We start from the raw sequence: 18,644 nt of genomic DNA on the forward strand, positions 1-18,644 counted from the left end.
GTGCGCTTACGCAGTTAATAGACTTAACTGTGCAGGCGTGCCTCGCAGTTGGGAAGAGGTAAGACTTCCGATAGCTGCTGCAGGGGGGAAACGGGGGAAGAAAATGGTGGCAGGTGGCGGTGACCCATGCTGGCGGACGGGCAGAGAAGACAGACAGGGGGTGGCTGGGTTGCAAATGGTGGTGGGCAGCGGCAGGTGGGCGGGGAAACTGACGGCCCGTGGGCAGGTAGGGAAGGAAGACAGCGGGCATGGGGCGGCCAACTAAGGAAGGAGGCGCGCAGACAATGCTGCCCCGGGGACAGGAGGAAGCCTTGCAGAGCTGTCTGCTGGCAAGTTGGACCACAGCCATTAAACCACAGTCGGACCACGTCTGACCACAGCCACTAAACCTCCCCACCCATGTCCCCACACCTGCTCCTCAACAGAGTACCCTGGAGAAAGAACCTGAGACCAGACTGGGTCACCAGCCTCCCCCAGTCAAGTCTCTGTAATACATACCAGGTCTGCCCCTCCATCCAGACTCAGATCATGGATGGTTTCCGACTTATTCTGGACAAACCTGGCATTAGAGAGGAGCAAGGTGAGAGTCTGTGGGAGGTTGGCACTGCTCCCCAAGGTCAAAGAGCTGACAGGACAGCTGGAAGGGGAAACAGCTAATAGATTTCTGACTTCCCTTCCGCTGTAATGACGCACTGACCTGCCAACTTTACTTCCTCTATTCTTCACCACCACCACCGGAATAGCCACCCCACAGTCAGTGGACACACCCCGTCTCCTCATCCCCAGAAAAACCAAGACACATCTGAAACACCTAGGACCTCAAAACAACAGAAGCCAAAAACTACCACCAGGCCCTTGCACTCGTTGCCCCCCAAAGTGGCTCCCCCAAAAGGGCAACCCCCTTTGGTGTTGCCCATTTGGTGGTGGGCCTGTCGCCACAGGGCAGCAACCCTTTTATAAGCCCAGAAAGATGGCTAATCTGGGCAGCTGACCCTCAGGAACTGCTGACTCACTCCCTCTGGCCCCGATCCCTCACCCACAGGATAGCAGCCACAGCCCTACACATTAGGGGGCACACAGGCTGGCAAGCTGACAACAGCAGATAGCAATCACACAGACTCTCATCACTGGGCAGCTGCCGTCTCTGGGAAACATATGTTAAAGCCTCCTCCTCCCTGCAAGGCTTCTGACAACTGAGGCCATAGCTAGATTTTTTAGAGCCATAGCTAGATTTTTAGTGCTGTCACATGCCTATTTTAAATCATTTTATGTTAGTAATGTATTTTAGCATCTTTTATATTTCGTATTGTATATTTTAAATCATCTTATGATAGCCTCAGAGTATAAAATATATTGCTACTTAGTGTCAGGAGCCTGTCCGTCTGGTGTCCAAATCAAGGCCGCTGTCAAGGTCGGAGGCAGCTCTTCGAAGTCCTCCCCGGTCTCTGAGTTGGAGGCTTGGCTGTAGCGGGCTCAAGAGACTTGTTGCTTCCAACAGCGTTCACTGCCTGCTGGTCTTGACTTATAGTGCTTTGAGTTCCTCCTCCGATCAGCTGCCAAAGATTCAGCATTTATCTTGCTTGTTAAACAGCTGCTTGCTCCGACTGAGTGTTTCCAGCTGTCGCCGGCGATGCTCATATCTGCATTGTTGGGGTGTTACTGTTTTCATGCTCTCTGGCTCTGGGCTTGGCTCTGCACCTCCCTTCTCGTGTACAGCTTCTGACGGGCCCCCCGGGAGCTGCAGGCTCAACTTGGCCTGCCTCAGTTTCTTCCTGTGGCCCGACAGATGAACTCTCCTCCTGTTGCTCTGTTGGAGGGTTGCCAACTTCCTCCTCCTCTTCACTATCCAAAGGTAAGGGCATGACACTTAGGTTTTAAAATGTACTTTATGCTGATCTGTGACCGTAATAAAGATTGATGATGATGATGGATGTTGATGGTTCTGAAGGTCCCGGTGCTGACGGAATTCCTAGAACCGATGACATCGGAACAGCAATCTTTGAAGATGAAGGATGAAGGGAGTACAAAGTCCTAGGCTAAACCGATAAAGGCAATGGCTTCTTCGCCAATGGAGTTGAGCCCCTCGGGGCAGAGCCCGGCATCAATTGCAACCTAGCTGTTGCTGATGCCATCACGGTCACAGGAGGGTGTTTCTCCTTTTTCTTGTGGGGCTCTCCTGACACTGAGCAATGGTGATCATGCTTATGTTTATACGATCGCTCCTGCCCTCTTTCCTGAGGTTTCTTCACGGCTGCCGAGTCCAAAGTCAATGGTGCCAAAGCCATCGAGGCCAACGGCGCTGACAGTTTTTGGTGGGGACAGGGGACTCAGTCTTGGCGTCCCTGGGCGGAGAATATTCTCATACAAAGAAGCCTTGAGGTGAAGTTCCCGACTTAGGTGGGTTTTCTTTTTAAAAGATAGACACACTTTACAAGTACTGGTATTGTGCGAGTCACTTAAGCAGATGAGGCAATCAGAATGCCCATCGGAGGACATTCTGTCCTTACAAGTAGCGCACCATTTAAAACTCTTAGGAGCAGACACAGGCAAGTCCCCCAAACAGTCCAGAGTCAGCCAAGAAGGCAGAAGTAAAATGCCTAAGCTGAAGGAGAAAACTAAGCAAAGTCTAGAAACAATCCGTAGCCAGAAATGCAAGCAAATATCAGCCAAAAATCAGTCCAACACACAAAGAAAATAGTCAGGAAACAGTCCATAGTCAGCCAGAAATACAGAAAGATAAAAAATAAAGCCACAATCTCTTACAGGAATGAGGGAAAACAGGAACAGATCCTTCCCGAGGCAACACGAACAGCGGAAGAGGGAGGTGCTCTACAGCCAGCTTTGTAGGCTATGATATCACTATGCCTTAAAGGGCTGGAAAATGCCTAAACGGATCTATAGATTCTTCCGAGGGCCTTCTGTGCAAGCGCAGAAGGCCCAGTTGTGAGTGACCATGGATCCCTACAGAGATCCAATATCTGCAGTGTTCTGTAATGTTTTAAAAATCACTCCCACCCCACGCCCCCATTTCACATCATCCTGGTTTGTAAGCTGGGCTACTTGCCCTGGAAAAGTGAGCAGGGAAAACAATAGCACCAAGAATAGGAGGGCTCTGCTAGGCTTGTCCTACTGCAATCTTCCTTCCCCCTCTCCCTTGTTGCTCCATTGGAATGCTCACTCCTGCCCAGTGTAAAAGCAGAAAATTGTCAGTGTCCCTGACTAGGTTAAACATCTGGCACATTTCAGTCAAGAATATAGTTGGGTTTTTTTTTTAATACAATTCTGTGTTAACATAAGAACAAACAGATGAATGACAATGTGTTTGTGGATTGAATAGAATTCTCTCAGAGAAGCAGCCTAGAAGGAGATCAAGACAAAGTATCCTTCCTCCGAGGAGACAGATCTACTGTCCTACCTTTGCGTGGGTATTTGATTTTGTCTGTGTAGAGGAACTGCATGAGCACCTCAAATGGCTGGGCTTCAGCTTCCCGGATAGTCACCTCCAGCAAAGGTTGCAAGCGACTCAGCTTGACATTGTTGCCTGCTGTCTCCTTCTGGGGTGTTCCTTGTCCTTCCTCATCAAGCTCTTGCTTAGATTTCTAATAGGATATGGGGGGCGGAGCAGTAAGATATGCAAACTTTATGTATATTAAAATTAATCCATATGAACCATACACATATAGCATCCATTTACTTAACAAGTCAACTTCTTTTGGTTTCGCATAATGATATTAACCACAATGTATTTAGTATATGACTAAAGAAATAATGCTGACACAGGTATTTATCCAAGTTAACTGCATCCAATTACTGCATCAGTAATTTAAATAAATCATTTGCCCTTCCTCTTAGACAGAAGGAGTCATTATGTATGAATTTGCAAACCTGGAAATTATGGAACCACAGAACTAATCTTCCAAAAATGTGCCTCAATGTGCATGTCACTGATCATGATGGTGATAACTGATAATTAAGATACTACCCTAAGAGCAGCTTTTCAATAAGTCATACCTGTTTCAACCTCTCTCGCGCCTGAGTAATTTTCTTTCTAAGCCACCTGCAGCGAGCTGTGACAATAGCTGTATGTCCTCGAACCCGCTCTTCCTTCTGTCAGGAATACAAACACAGAGCACAGTGCTTTAGACAAAAAGGGCTACATTTACTGTAACAAATGGTCAGTGTTTTTGGGTAGGCAACATAGTTTCTTTTTCTGAAAAATATCAAACTATGACATCGCTATGCAAATGTACAGTTGGTAGCATAAATTCAACATGACCTTATTGTAGTGATTCCTAACATTAATATTACTGCCCCATGAATGCTGCCAATTTTTAAGCTTGACTAAAACATACCTCAGTAACTTAAAAATCCCAAAACTAGGTGTAGAAAAAAGAAAAGGCCAGAGATGAAAAAGAATTTTGCCATTTCCAGTTTTTCTTACATCAGAGCAGAATATGCCACCACCATCCCTATCACCTATATAGAGAGCCCTTTGGCTCTCCTTCTTACATGCTTGTACCTTTCCCTGACAATGTTCCTCCTAATACCTACTCAAATAAAGAGTTCAAACAATTTTTTTCTGTAAACATTCATATATGTCATGATTGCCGTTGTGCTGTTTTGAATATGTAATTAGTTCCTGCTAATTGAAGAAATGCTTTTATATTCCCTGTTATTTAATTGCTTTTACTACTAATCTTGTAAGAGGGAAATATTTAAACTAGAAGCACAATTTCTCTTATATCATGGATAAAATTTGAAAAATGATTTGATAGTATGGTATAAGACTGTGGTTAAGGAAACCCTAGCTGGGCTTCAAAATTATGAGAGAGCTTCCAGCCAGTTATTTTACCGTAATTTTACCCCTTGTTGTTGTCTACTTTTTACTTTTATATTTTTGTACATTAGGTTTTGGACACCAGTCATGAATATACGATAAACTGTCATCTTACTGGCATGTCAGGGCTGAGAATTTCAATATGGCTCTGCGCTATCAAGAAAAAGTCACATTCAAATTTCATGTTTTTTGGGTGGTTGGCATCTTCTCTCTTCATGAGCAACTCCTTTATATATCATTTTAACATAGTGATATTTGAGGGAGCCAGAGAAGAGGTTCAAAAACTGTTCCTCCATTCTTTTATATGTTTGTATCCTATACATATATCCTCTCTCATACCAGATTTCAGTTTCACTCTGTTTTGTTTTGTTTTGAATGGGATCTTCACAGCTGAGAGCTGAAATGTTTGGGTTTTTTTGCATTTTCTGTATTTTTATTACGTTATTATGGATTTTCTTGTGTTTTTGTTAAGAGAAAGAAAGACAGATCTTGCACGCGGAAACATTGTGCTCTTCGCCAAGGCACAATAAACAGAGATCATGCAGGTCCTTTGAGGGGAGTTTCGCTCTACAACCCTCGCACCATTTGAAAGATTTATTCTCTTCCGCCATATCGTAGAGTAGTCAAGTCCGTCGCGAGTAGTCAGGATCCAAGGAGTCGTCATCAGCCAGTCCAAGTGAAGAAGCCAGAGAATTCCCGTCAGCCGTTCCGCGTCACACAGCCAAGCATAGTCCGATAACCAGTCCAAATGTCAAATGCCAATAAATCTGATCACAGTAAGATGAACTCTTCATAGAAAACAGAAAAGAGGAACTTCCCGACTTCCCAGGCAGCAGACCGAAGTCCAAACACAAAGGCAGTCGAAAAAGAACTGAGGGCTTTGCGCCAAGGGCACGCCTTAAATAGCACGCTCTGCGTGGGGGTGTGGCCTGGCGCTTTGACTAGCTCAGAGGTAACCTTTTCTGTTTTTACTTATATTACTAATAAAAGCATCATAAAATCTTTTTTTTAAAAGTTCACACAATGTAAAAAAGTGACTTTTTTTTCATGGTGACCTAACCATCTGAATTGTAACCAGTAGTTATGATTTTAAAACCTTCATCAGTAGGTTTTTAATTAGATTTAAAGTTTTAATACTGGGTTTTAAATGTTTTTTAATGTTTTAAATGATTTTCATTGTAAACCACCCAGAGACGCAAGTTTTGGACGGTATAGAAATATTTCAAACAAACAAACAAACAAACTGCTCTGGAAATCTGGTAACAACTGGCATTGTTGCATAAGATATAAACAAATAAAAAGTCAGTTTATTATTTCTATTCATAGAAATAAACGCCTAAAGTCGATGAGTCCTTCACTAGTACATGTAAACTCCATTACTCGCGGGGGTTCCATTCTTCGCCTACAATTGCGAGAAACGAAACCACATGTAATGAGGCATTCTGCCTATGGAAAATGGGGGGTTAGGTTCAGAATGGGGAAAAAGGTCAAAACACAGCCAAAAAAAAAAGTGAAAGTAACAAAGAATTTGCTGTACCGTGCTTGCAGAGGTTCTCCACATGCCCAGGAATGCTCCTCCAAACTGGAAAAAATCATCTTTTTAAAAAAAGCAGAAGAGCCACAAAATGGCTCTGTTTCTTAAAATGGCCAGAAATGACCTCCATGGTCTTTTCTGCCCTTCTAGCAATCATGGATATGCATAGGTTTTCCGTATCTGTGGATACAGAGGTTTGGTGTCTTTTTGCGCCCCCCACCCCACCCATGGATACACGAAACTGCGAATAGTGGTTCCATGTATAACAAGGTTTGCCTGTATTATAATGCCTGATACGGCATTATAAATACACATGAGCGTATGAAGTTGCCTTACACTGAATCGGACCATAATGGTCAATCTACTTTGGTATTGTTTATGCTGACCAGCTGCAGCTCTCCAGGGTTCAGACAGAGTCAGAGATATTTCTCAGCCCTACCTCAAAATGCCAAAAACTGAACCGAAGATCTTCTGCACGTAAAGCATGTGCTATACCACTGAACCTCCCACAACCATATCTCTTTGGTAATGAAAGATAACTTCTGTTCAACATTTTACTAGAGTTCACCCACCTCTCCAAGAACAAACTCCAGATCACTGAACTGCCTGTTTTCCCACAGTCTTCCATAGTCATCATGTAACGTACATTTTGGATAACATGAAAACTGAAACCAAGAGTTAAAGTTCTGTTATAGTCTGAAACAGAAAAAGTTATGTCACAGTCAACCGTAGTTTCGAATGGCCAGGTTCCATGATGATTAACGTTGCCATTGGACTCAATGAGCCAGTGTGGTGTAGTGGTTAGAGTGCTGGACTAGGACCGGGGAGACCCGAGTTCAAATCTCCATTCAGCCATGATACTTGCTGGGTGACTCTGGGCCAGTCACTTCTCTCTCAGCCTAACCTACTTAACAGGGTTTTTGTGAGGAGAAACTTAAGTATGTAGGTACACCGCTCTGGGCTCCTTGGAGGAAGAGCAGGATATAAAATGTTATTAATAATAATAATAATAATAATAATGTGCTGTACCAATATTTGACAGTCAGCTGCAGTACAACCTACTTTGATATACAACATTTGTACAGGAAAGAATTGTGTGAAACATTCCAGCTCGGTTCACATGCACCAATAGTGACATGGGTGGTCACTTGAAATGTAACTGAGTGGAGATAGCCCTACACAGAAGGCTGTGTGTGTGTGAAGGGCATGCAGTTTTGGTGATTTTCAATGCATCCACTGGCCCAAGTTACATTAATGATATAGCTCATTGCACTGAGCTGTCCCAAAGTTGCTTGTAAAGAAGCCTTCCACACCACTTCTTGTGCTTGTGAATTAGACCTCAGCTAGCCTGGCAGAGGAGGGAACATTTCCATTACACTCTTGAAATTCTAAGGTGAGATGCGATGCTACATGTTTAGGTAGAAAGGTATATGCACTGGTAATGAAGTTCATGTGAGCCAGCCAAGTGAAGCTGAAATGAACATTAAGCCTCTGTTATGTTTAAGAAGAAACAGTGATGCTCAGGGCATTTGTTATTTGTCAGAGATAGATTCTTGTGCATGCAAACAAGGCAGACTCATATTAGCTTTATAACAAAATCCAAGACACTCTCTGGTAACCTGCCTACAGCACGGCTTTCAACATGGACATGGGTTTTGACATAGATGCGACGCTGCCTTCCTCATCACAGGACGATGCTTCAAGAAAAGTGTTATTTAAAGCAAGTTGTTCAAAACATTACGGAAATAGCTCAACTGATTCTGATTAAGCTCCTCCACTATAATTTAGTACGATGAACTGACTAAACATAAAGACTTATAAACTGAATTGTTCGTTTAGCAACAAAGATGAAAGTAAACAACTCTTATCTTCAATTAGTTTAAAAATACTAATGCTTTAAACATGTTACCTGAAATCTATACATTTCTCCACTCCTAATATTATTATCCACCGTCCCACCAAAGATGTACATTGCATCAGAGATGACAGCGGCAGCATGGAAAAGTCTTCCAGTTGGCAACTAGAAAATAAAGGGGGGAAATCGCACAGACACCTGAATAGATACTGTATTCATTAAATAATAGAGATATTGGAGAATGTTCTCTTATCTTCTTCCACTTGATGCTTGCTAGCCCATGGATGACTCCTGGTCTTAGAAGATGCACCTCTTTCTTATTTTATCTGTATAACAAGCAGTGTTTTCTTGAGCCTTTGCTTTGACTCTACACAGTAGGTAGTAGAGGACTACAGACACTCTTTTGTTACTGATAATCTTTCTTCAACATATGAGATTTCCATCTTTAAAATATATTTTCTTTTCATGTCTGGTTACTTAATTTTACTTGTTTCTCAAAAATCCAGATTTTTACAACATAAAGGAAGAACTGTATTTTGAAATTAATAAATAAGCGACATGGAGGAGAAAGTCCCTCCCCTGGTACAGTAAGACAGTACTCTGGGGAAAGAGCTATGAGGAACCCCATGAGTATAGACTGGGGTTGGGGGGGGAGTGGGACAGCCTTTGCACCTAAGAAATTCTATGCTCTCCAATGTCATATAACTAGAAAACTATATAAGGAATCATTTCACCGAAGCATGAAATCTGGCAAAACGTAATCATAACTTTTAAGGTAAAAATCTTTTTATTTTTAAAGGAGAAGGGCAGAGAGAAAAGAAAGGGTGACTAGGTGCAAAGAAAGTACCTTTGATAATTGTCAGAATTTCCCCTTCTACACAAGTGCAGCTGGTCATGCAAGGGGAAAATAAGGTGTATCTTCCAAGATAACCTCTTCACACAATTATCAAAGGTAAAAGAACTCTGTCCTCTTTGCATCTCGTCATCCTCTTCATTACTGTCTGGCTTTCCCCTTTTTTTTAAAAAAAGGCTTTAAAAACAAAACAAAATTGCAGTATTGCCAGTGGTACAATGCACCTTACATCCATGATCCATTTTCTGTCCTGAGCAACTAGTGGAAGATCAATGTATTAAGTTGTGGATGCTATGAAAATGCCTCTTCTCCACAAAGTTTGCTCCATTCATCTACCATATATGAAACACATATTTTGTTTCTTCTGGTAAATAAGTGGTATTTGAAAGGAAAATCACTTTTCTGATTGTGGAACTAATAAAAATCTACACTTTTTTTTACCTCACTATCTGGACTGGGCTGGATAACTTCCCAGGTCTGAGAGTCCACATCATAGCAATGAAGTTCATAAGGCAATGTGTTATCTGCAGCACCACCAAACACATAGAGATGGCGATCAAAGGCAACCATCGTGTGACCATATCTTCGTTGTGGAGGTGGTGGAGAGCCCCGTAGTAAGTGCTCAGTAGGAATTCGTGTCCAACTGGTATAGGAAACATGGAGCAGTTACAAAATTAGCTTTCAGTGGATCAGTTTCCAAAGAAATGTATTCAGTCATTGCAAGGTGAAACTGAACTTGGTATCATTACTGGAGCACTTTTCAATGCTTTGCATCTATTATTTTTTCTAAGATACGGTTCACTTGTTCTTTTAAGTCCCACTTGCTTGGATGCATTACTCTAACAAATTCAATTAAATGAAAGCAGTATAAAGAAACATGTTAATGTACAGCAAAACACAGCTACAGGTTCTTGTCATCTAAGTAACTGACTGTAGTTATCACATCTAAGTGCGGTGCAGTGCATCTGCATGTATATATAGCAGGAGGACACAGCTCAGCCCATTACTAAATTGTATTCTTATTTTTCATGGGCAAAAAGGGCTACACTACTTTTTGCTTCCTGGCCCAAACCTGGTGACAGATCTGAGAATAGCACATAATGTTGTCTCAAAATACCATTATTTAAGAACAAAGCAAATATTTACTGTGGATCTAGATTACATATGAAAACAAACATACTAGATAGTGTCAGAGAGTACTCAAGCAAATACACTATAGACACTGTAACATTAGATTTATGGAGCTCTACTTCTAAGCTCATTTTGGTAGATGACCACTAAAATTGCTACAGCTTCCCTTCTCCCTTTCAATTTTTATCAGTATTTTAATAACTCTCTACTGAATTTTTTTTTAAAATAACAATTATTTTTATGGGTATCTTATGAAAAATCACATGAAGCAACTCAACAATTTACATCCTAAGCTAAGACATTTTTAATTCAGCAACAATTCTGTTTTGCTTTGTTATTTCTGATACACACATTTTTTCCTTGAATTCAAACTGAAATAGATTATTGGTGATCTTTGCTCCACTCTGGCCAGAAAAGACAAACATCTTCTCTTTGCAAACAGCTACAGGAAAATTACAGCATGAAGGAGGAATTTCTCCACTTTGTTTAATCTGAAAAGCAGCAACACAAAAAACAAGTTACTATCACTTCATTTTGAAATTCAAGAACCTGGTGGAAGAATCACTAGCAATTTCAGTTTAAAAGTTTGGACTTAATCAAAATAATGTTCACATTATCCAGGTACATATAAAGACAACCACTTTAGCAAACTATGTAACTGGAAATGTGCCCATAATGTAATCAAAACTCAGTCTCACTATTACCTTAGTTACAATTTACCAAGAACAATAGACCTTGAATCCAAATGTCCAGTGGAGCTCTGGGCTTCTGTCTCAAATGTCAGCACCACATGACTAGCTGCTTTTGAAAGTAAGGAGACTTCAAAAGCAGTTTGCAATATGGTAAGATCTGCTGCTCAAATATCATCTGGCATGCCAGAAGAAATTATTTGGATCCTGGAATATATGTGCAAACCCCTCTGAAATACGCTGCATGACATAAGAGTAGCCTTTTGCATTGCATATAGCAGTTTTATGTCTGGCAACTTAAACTATTGTTCTCCTTACCGCACTAAAACATGATCAAACTGGGTTACTACGTAACTCAGTAAACTTAAATTAAGATACAAAGAGAAAATGATTGCAGTTCAAAAGTTTGTACAAAAATTGTTTAAAAGCTTAGATCACCGCAGAGTACTCTGAAGCAAAATTCAAATCTAAGAAGTGTTCAGTTTCAACAAGTTTCTAACTTCATTGTTGTGAAGCAATTTTGAAAATATGCAGACAATATATGTTGGGGACTCAAGCAATTGGGGGATTTTTGAAAGCCCTTTCCTGTCTATCAGACCTAAAAATCTTACTATTCTGTATTTCCCCAAGTCAGGAATGTTCAAAGCAGGTTTCAAAAGACCACTTGCCAGCTTACAATGGGCAAATGGCTCCTGACCTTCTGGTCAGATGTGGGCATTTGGTCAGTATTGCAAGGCATCGTTCTTTCCTTCTCCCTAGACAGGGGAAGAAAGGAACGGTTTCTCGTGTAGTGGTTCTAAACTTTGAGACTAGAAGTGCTTCTGCTGGCTCCAAATCTCACCACAATAAGAAACTTTCCCTCCCCAAGTTCTCCGGCATGTGAATAGCAGAGGGATTTGTGACAACCGAAGAACACCCAGAGAAACAGGCTGCTTACCTGTAAGAGGTGATCTCTCTGGTGATATATGTTCACTCATAAATGGATCTTCTGCACTTGCGCAGTAGCTCTGTGGAGGAATACATAGCTCTGATATGTCCTCTCTGGCATTCTGAGGCACGAGGGAGTGCCTATTAAAATAGGTGGGAGAGTGCACTTTACTTCCATTCCCGATTCGGATGCTGCACCAAGACTGACAGCATTCATGGAGAAATCCACGTAAGGCAGGTAGACACAACCACTACAGTGGATACACACTAGCAGTGGGGACAGTAGGGCAGGTGTTGTGAGCAAACATGGATCACCAGAGAGATCACCTCTTACAGGTAAGCAACCTGTTAATCTCTGAGGTTATCCATGTTCCCTCACAACTGGGTGAATTACTAGCTCCAGAGATGGGGGTGGGTGCTAGAGTACTGCCTGACCAAAGTTGGCCTCAGCAGCCAAGTACAGATCCACAGTGTAGTGCCTCACAAAGGGTAAGTCGGAGGACCACATGGTCGCTTTACAGATGTCAGCCATGCTCATCCCCGACATGGCTCTGGTGGAGTGAGCCTGCACTCTAGCAGGAGGTTGGACTCCCTGTTGTCTATAACAGGAGGAAATCAATTCAACCTACCAGTGAGAGAGCCTTTGACGGGAAACCACAGAACCCTTGTTTGGACCCCAGTAGAATATGAACAGTTTGTTAGTGTCTCAGAAGGGTTTAGTGCAGTCCAGATAGTAGAGTAAACATCTATGGACGTTGAGGGAGTACATGGAGTGCTCCAGAGGAGTGGAAGGGTTTACAAAGAAGGTGGGCAAAACAACCTCCTTGTTAGTGTGGAAGTCAGTGACTACCTTGGGGCAGAGAGTAGGGTCTGGGCGAAGAACCACTTTGTTCGGGTAGAACTTACTGGATGGCGAGTCAGCACACAGAGCTGAGAGTTTGCTGACCCTTCTGGCAGATGTAATGGCCATAAGGAAAGTAGTCTTGAGTGGAAGGTTCTTCAATGATGAGTAAAGCAGTGGCTCAAAGGGCGATTCAGTGAGCACAAGGGACAGGCTCCATGGTTTATGCCCTTGAGGAAGTGCCTAGAATCTGGGTGGATGAAAACTGAGTGTCCATCCCAAATCGGCTGACGGCAGAGATGGCTTCCAGATGGACTTTCAGAGAGGTGTTAGAGAGTCCCAACCTCTTTAGTGATGTCAGATACAAAAGGATTTGCCTGATGGTGGCTGAAAAGGGGTCAAACCCTTCCATGGAACCTTGGGGTGAAAAAACGTTTCAATTTACACACATCATTTTTTCTTGTGGAAGCTTTACATTCGTTTAAGAGAATTTGACCTAGTAGTTTAGCCTCCATGCTGTCACATTTAGAGTGCCCAATGCGTGGTGTAAGGACCATCCCTTCCTCTCAAGAGAGTAGGTCCCTTCTGTGGGGCAGACATCAGTGCTGATCCTTGGATAATCTGAGCAGGGCAGGGAATAAAGGTTGTCGAGGCCACCAAGAGGATACCAGTATGCAATGGGTTTTCTCTTGGAGGATCTTGGCCATCACCTTGGAGAGTAAAGGAAAAGGTGGAAACATATAGAATAAGTTCTGCTTCCAAAACCTATTGAAAGACACCAATTGAAAGGCATCTCCTAGGGACCTTAGGCCTATGTCTGCCCTGGAACAGAAGAGCTGACATTTGGCATTGTCCTGGGTAATGAACAGGTCTACCTTGGGTGTAGGAACAAGTCCCAGAGAACTTCTTTATTTAGATTCTACTCGTGAAGGGTGGAGAGGGGGAGAGTCATGCTCAGGGAGTATGCAAGGATGTTGTCCACTCCTTTGATGTGGGTTGCCTGGGGATGGATGCCGTTGTTCAAGCACCAGTTCTACAGTTGAAGAACCAGATTGTTCAGGGATCTGGAGACTGTGCCCGCCTGGTGATTTATGTAGACAATGGCCTCTGTGTTGTCCAGATGGAGTTGGACCACACGGTCGTGCAGTACCAGAAGAAAGGCTTTCAAGGCCAGGTACACTGCCGGGAGCTCAAGTTCCCATTGCTCAACATTCCTCAGGCCTTGTGACTGCAGATTGCTGCAATGGGCTCCCCAGCCTTGTAGGGAGGCATCTGTCATTACTGATATTGAGGGTGGGGGTGTAAAAAGGAAGGAAATACCCTGTGAGAGGGAAGGAGGCATTTTCCACTACAGGATTGAATTAAGAACATGGGAGGCAATGTCAACTATCTGGATGGTTTGTCCAAGACCAGATGAAACACAGACAGGAACCACAACTGCAATCTGTGCATCTACAGGTGGGCATGGGCCACTATGGTTGTACGCAATGCCATTAGGCCCAGCAGACACTGAATCAAGAGGGTCCTCTGTTTGGGTACAGCTTGAAAAGAGGATTTTAGGCTGGCGATGTCTGCCTTCCCAAGTGTGTTTTGGGGTTGTATCCAGTACAGCACCAATGTACGTCAGCTGACGTTGGGGTGCGAGTATGGATTTTTTGAGATTCACTGTCAAGCCCAGATCTGCAAGGAGAGATAGAGTAAATTCAATATCACATTTGAGAAAGACCTCATCCTTAGCAGTCAAAGTCAGTCATCCAGGTATGGATAAAGAAAGATGCCTTGGGTGCGTAGATGAGCCACCACCATGCTCATACATTTGGTAAAAGCGCAGGGAGCAAAGGAAAAGCTAAAGGGCAGAACTCTATATTGGTATGGGCAGGAGCCCAGGCAAAAAAGGAGAAACTGGTCTTCTATGGACAGGAGAGAAAGAATGGCTTGTAAAGAGATCATTCGAGATTTGCTTACATAAACAAATTTATTAAGGTCTCTTAAGTCCAAAATAGGACAAAGTCCTCCGTCGTGCTTGGGAACCTGAAAGTATCTGGAATAGAATCCGTCATACATGAACTCAGTAGAGACAGGCTCAATTGCATCCTTTTGAAGCAGAGTGGCAACCTCTTCCTCTAAGGTAGGGTTGAGTGGGTGTATTTTATGCCCATATACACGGGGAGAGTCAAAATCAATAACATAGCCGGAGGCGACTATGCACAACACCCAGGCGCCAGATGTAATGAGACACCATGAGGGAAGGTAGGGTGCTAGGCAGGAGGAAAGGTGGAAGGGAACATCAGGTACTTCTAGGACCAAATGATCAAAATGACTAATTCATTTGGTCCTGCTGCTTGGATTTAGCGCTGACATTGCTGATAGGGCCGCCTTGAATGGAATTTGGATGAGCGCAGCAAAGCTTTACATTCCTGAGATCTGCCCTGATAATGATGTTTTGGGAAGTGGAATGGTACCTTTGAGAGGAGGAAGGATATTGTTGGGAAGTTGGTGCAAAGGACTTTGCAGTGAAGCATGACTTTTAAATTTTTTCCATAGTATCATCCATTTCTTTGGAGAAAAGGCCTTCCCCATCAAAGGGGAAGTTTTCAAACTTTCCTTTCGTGTTGGCTTCCAAAAGGGTGGAACAAAGCCACTCTGTCTTGGTAAGGTGCTTGGCTGTGCTCAGGTGCTGGTAAGTCAGGTCAGCAGACTGGGAGAGAGTGTCCATAAATTTGGATCAGAAGGACTCAGGTAACTCTGATGCTTCATTTTTTAGATCCTCCTACATGGAATGGTGGTATTTGGCCATGCAGGCCATATAATTCAAAATTTTCAGTGATAGACAAGAAGCAGAGTATAGGTGCCTGCTAACAGCATCAAGTTTATGGCCCTGCTTATCTATAGGGGCAGAGTGTTTCCTAGCAGACTTGGACTGCAGGGCACAATCCACCACCAATGAGTTTGGGGAAGGAAGTAACTTGGACAAGGCGGTCGGATGGTAGGAAGAGGTGGCAGCAACAAAGTCATCAACTAGATCCTTCACCTCAAAAGCAGGCAGTGGGACCTCAAGGCCATCTCAGTGGGGCCTTGGCCATCTCAGCCACCTAAACCCTGTAGGACTTTGTCTCCGAAGGGTTGGTTGCAACAAGGCCATCAGGGGATGTCCCAGAAAGGGTATCTGGAACATCAGTCATCTCCTGAAGAGTCAGAAGAGGTTCAATCATCCCTATCATCAGGAGGAGACAAGTCAAGTCTCGGGTGCAACAAAGGAGCAGGCTGGGGAACTTCTCTCAATGGCTGAGTAGACGAGTCTTGATCCTTCAAAGGTGGTTGAATTGGAACAGCAGGTGCAGCCGAAATAGCAGGGGTAGTTGGACGTTTAAAGACATCAGGTTGAGGAGTGCCAGGATCAGAGTGTAGACCCTATAGCTTCATGGTCTTCCACCAACTGTAATTGTCAAAGTTATATGGCAGGCCAGGCCAGGTGTAAAGAGACCAGCCTCTATAATGTTCACGTTGATGAAGATGACTTGAGTCAAAAGCCCCAGAAGAGCTGAAGTAGTTTGGAGCATGTGGAGCAACTGGGGCTGAAAAATGGTGATATTCCTTCCATAAAAGACCAGGTGAACACCTAGGGGTTTGCCATAATGATGAGGCCGATGGAGTCTTGGGCACAGTAGGAGTAAGTGCAGTGGTGTCGACTTCAGAGATCTGAAGGGAATCTTTTATAGGTTGACATCAAGGGAGTGGTGTTTGTGGACCCCATTAAGGACTCCAATTGACATCACTTGGCATCTGAGCTGGAGTCGCCCCCTCTGGATGAATGCCCAGGTGTGGAGCAAGGTGAAATCACAATCTGCTTTGGAGGCCTCGAGGGAACTGGTGAGATGTGACCTATTGACACCAACGACATTAAAGGTTGGGCAGCTGACGTCGGAGTAAACGTGGCAGACGCTGTAGTGACAATCGATGTTGGGGGAAACTGCTTTAAGATGTCCCAAGCCGAACGATGCGACATTGGCGAGGTAAAAAGGGCACTAGGCAGATCTAGGTAGATCTAGGTGCCGCCAGAGCCGAAGATGGACGAGGTGCAGACAGTGAGCCCTGGATGAGTGTCAAGGTCTTCAACCAAGCACCTACTTTCAGTGTTGAGGTTGAAGCAGAAGCCTTTGAAATTCCCTTGGTAGTCACTGGTGATGGCGAGTAACTGACTCTAGATTGAGCACTAGAAGGAGAAGGTGTGTGAGGGGAGGCAAATGTTGCTGACCCCAATTTCGAGGCTGATTTTGACCCTAAGGAGGCAGATTTAGACTTAGATGCCGACTCAGTGGAGAGATGGCATTTGCTTCCATGGTGGTCACTAGAAGGGGATCAATTCCGACTTTTCTTTCTTTTATGAGAATGCTTGTCCCCTTTATCTACTGTCGCAGGCTTTCTAAAAGCAGAGCCCTCCCGATGTATGTAAGAGCTCAACTTCGAGGCAGCTGAGATTGATGGCCACACTGAAGGTGGCGGGCCAGACAAGGCATTGGAGGATTGAGAACATTTTCGTAAATAGCAGTTTTAAGTCTCAATTATCTGTTTTTTCTAGTAGAGTTGTTAGAGGAAAGGCAGATTTTACAGCTACTAACATCATGATTCTCCTCCAGACAGAGCAAACATTCCTTATGCCCGGAGGATGGCAGAATTCCTCTACAGGATTTACAGCACTTAAAAGTTTTTGGAGTGCTAATTTTTTTAGGAAAAAACCGAGGGCAATCCGAGTCAAGCCAAAATACAAGGAAAAAATACGGAGGAATTGTTGTGGGCAAGCCGAAGTCAAAACCAGGAAGCAGAGAATTACCAAAGTTGAGGGAAAATCCAAACGGTCTATGGCCGGGCCAAAAAACGGAATATAGTACTGACCAGAAAGGAGAGTCCAAAGCCAAAGTCAATAAATGACTTCTCTAGATAACGAACTAACAAATTCTCCAGGAGGGGGATGTAATGCATCTAGAGACCATGAAGCCTGTTGTTCTCATTCTCAGCCTTGTTTTCAGCCTACTTCTGATTTACCAGCGATAGATCTCTGTACTTCCGGACAGCTCCTTGGAGCTGTGGCATTTTCAGGGGCGATGGACCCATATTATCAGTCCGCCCCAGGCACTTAATGGAGCCCGTTGGATTCCAGAGGGCGCTTGGCGAATTTCCCAGCAATCTTGTGAGCAGCTCTCCAGTGCGATTTGTTGATGTTTGTAATATCAAGGCCACAAGGGTGTTGGATAAGATTGCTCCTAAGCAGCCTTTTACAGTCTGTGGGTCTCGTGCCCCTTGGTTTTCAGAGGAGCTAAAGGGCATGAAACAGGCCAAAAGACACCTAGAGCGACGCTGGAGAAAAACTGGGAGTGAAGACGATTGAACACGGTTGCATTCCTATGTCCAGGAGTATAACGTGGCAGTGAGAGTGGTGAAGTCTGCTTATTTCTCTACTCTCATTGCATCGGCAGAAGCCCATCCAGTGGCATTATTTTGGATCACCCATACCCTTTTGGGGAAACGGAAGAAGGAAGACCTTCCGAAGGCCGCTGTGATGTTTTTGCCAAATTCTTTGCTGATAAGGTTGCTCGTCTCTGCTCTGAGTTGGACTCTGATTGTGCTATGTCCATTGAGGTGACGGAGGTAATGTCTTGTGATGTCATTTGGGATACGTTTGAGCTTGTGGAGAGGGATAATGTGGATAGGGTTCTCTGTGGGACGAGTACGGCATCTTGTTCACTTGAACCTTGCCCCTCCTGGTTGATTTGTTCGGCCAGGGTGTGTGTCCAGGAGCTAGTGAATTCATCACTCAGGGAGGGAGAGGTTCCTCTAGCTTTGAAAGAAGCAGTGGTCCACCCTCTCCTGAAGTCTTCTTTCCTGGACCCAAAGATATTAGATAATTTTAGACCTATCTCCAACCTTACCTTTTTGGGGAAGGTTTTGGAGAAAGTCGTTGCTGCTCAGCTACAGAGAA

General features: G+C 43.8%; 1 protein-coding gene across 2 annotated transcripts in view; it reads right to left on the reverse strand.

Moving 5' to 3' along the window:
- LZTR1 (leucine zipper like transcription regulator 1) overlaps positions 1-18,644 on the reverse strand; it is a 67,117-nt gene that overhangs the window by 26,086 nt on the left and 22,387 nt on the right. For both annotated transcript variants that reach the window (XM_053243590.1, XM_053243589.1), the window contains exons 8-13: positions 10,562-10,701; positions 9,521-9,722; positions 8,281-8,391; positions 6,944-7,036; positions 4,012-4,107; positions 3,416-3,599 (exon numbers count right to left, since the gene is read on the reverse strand). In XM_053243590.1, coding sequence (XP_053099565.1) covers positions 3,416-3,599; positions 4,012-4,107; positions 6,944-7,036; positions 8,281-8,391; positions 9,521-9,722; positions 10,562-10,701 — 826 coding nt within the window. The remainder of the gene's footprint in view (positions 1-3,415; positions 3,600-4,011; positions 4,108-6,943; positions 7,037-8,280; positions 8,392-9,520; positions 9,723-10,561; positions 10,702-18,644) is intronic.

The sequence above is a fragment of the Hemicordylus capensis genome, chromosome 4 (genome assembly GCF_027244095.1).
Source record: "Hemicordylus capensis ecotype Gifberg chromosome 4, rHemCap1.1.pri, whole genome shotgun sequence".
NCBI lineage: Eukaryota > Metazoa > Chordata > Lepidosauria > Squamata > Cordylidae > Hemicordylus > Hemicordylus capensis.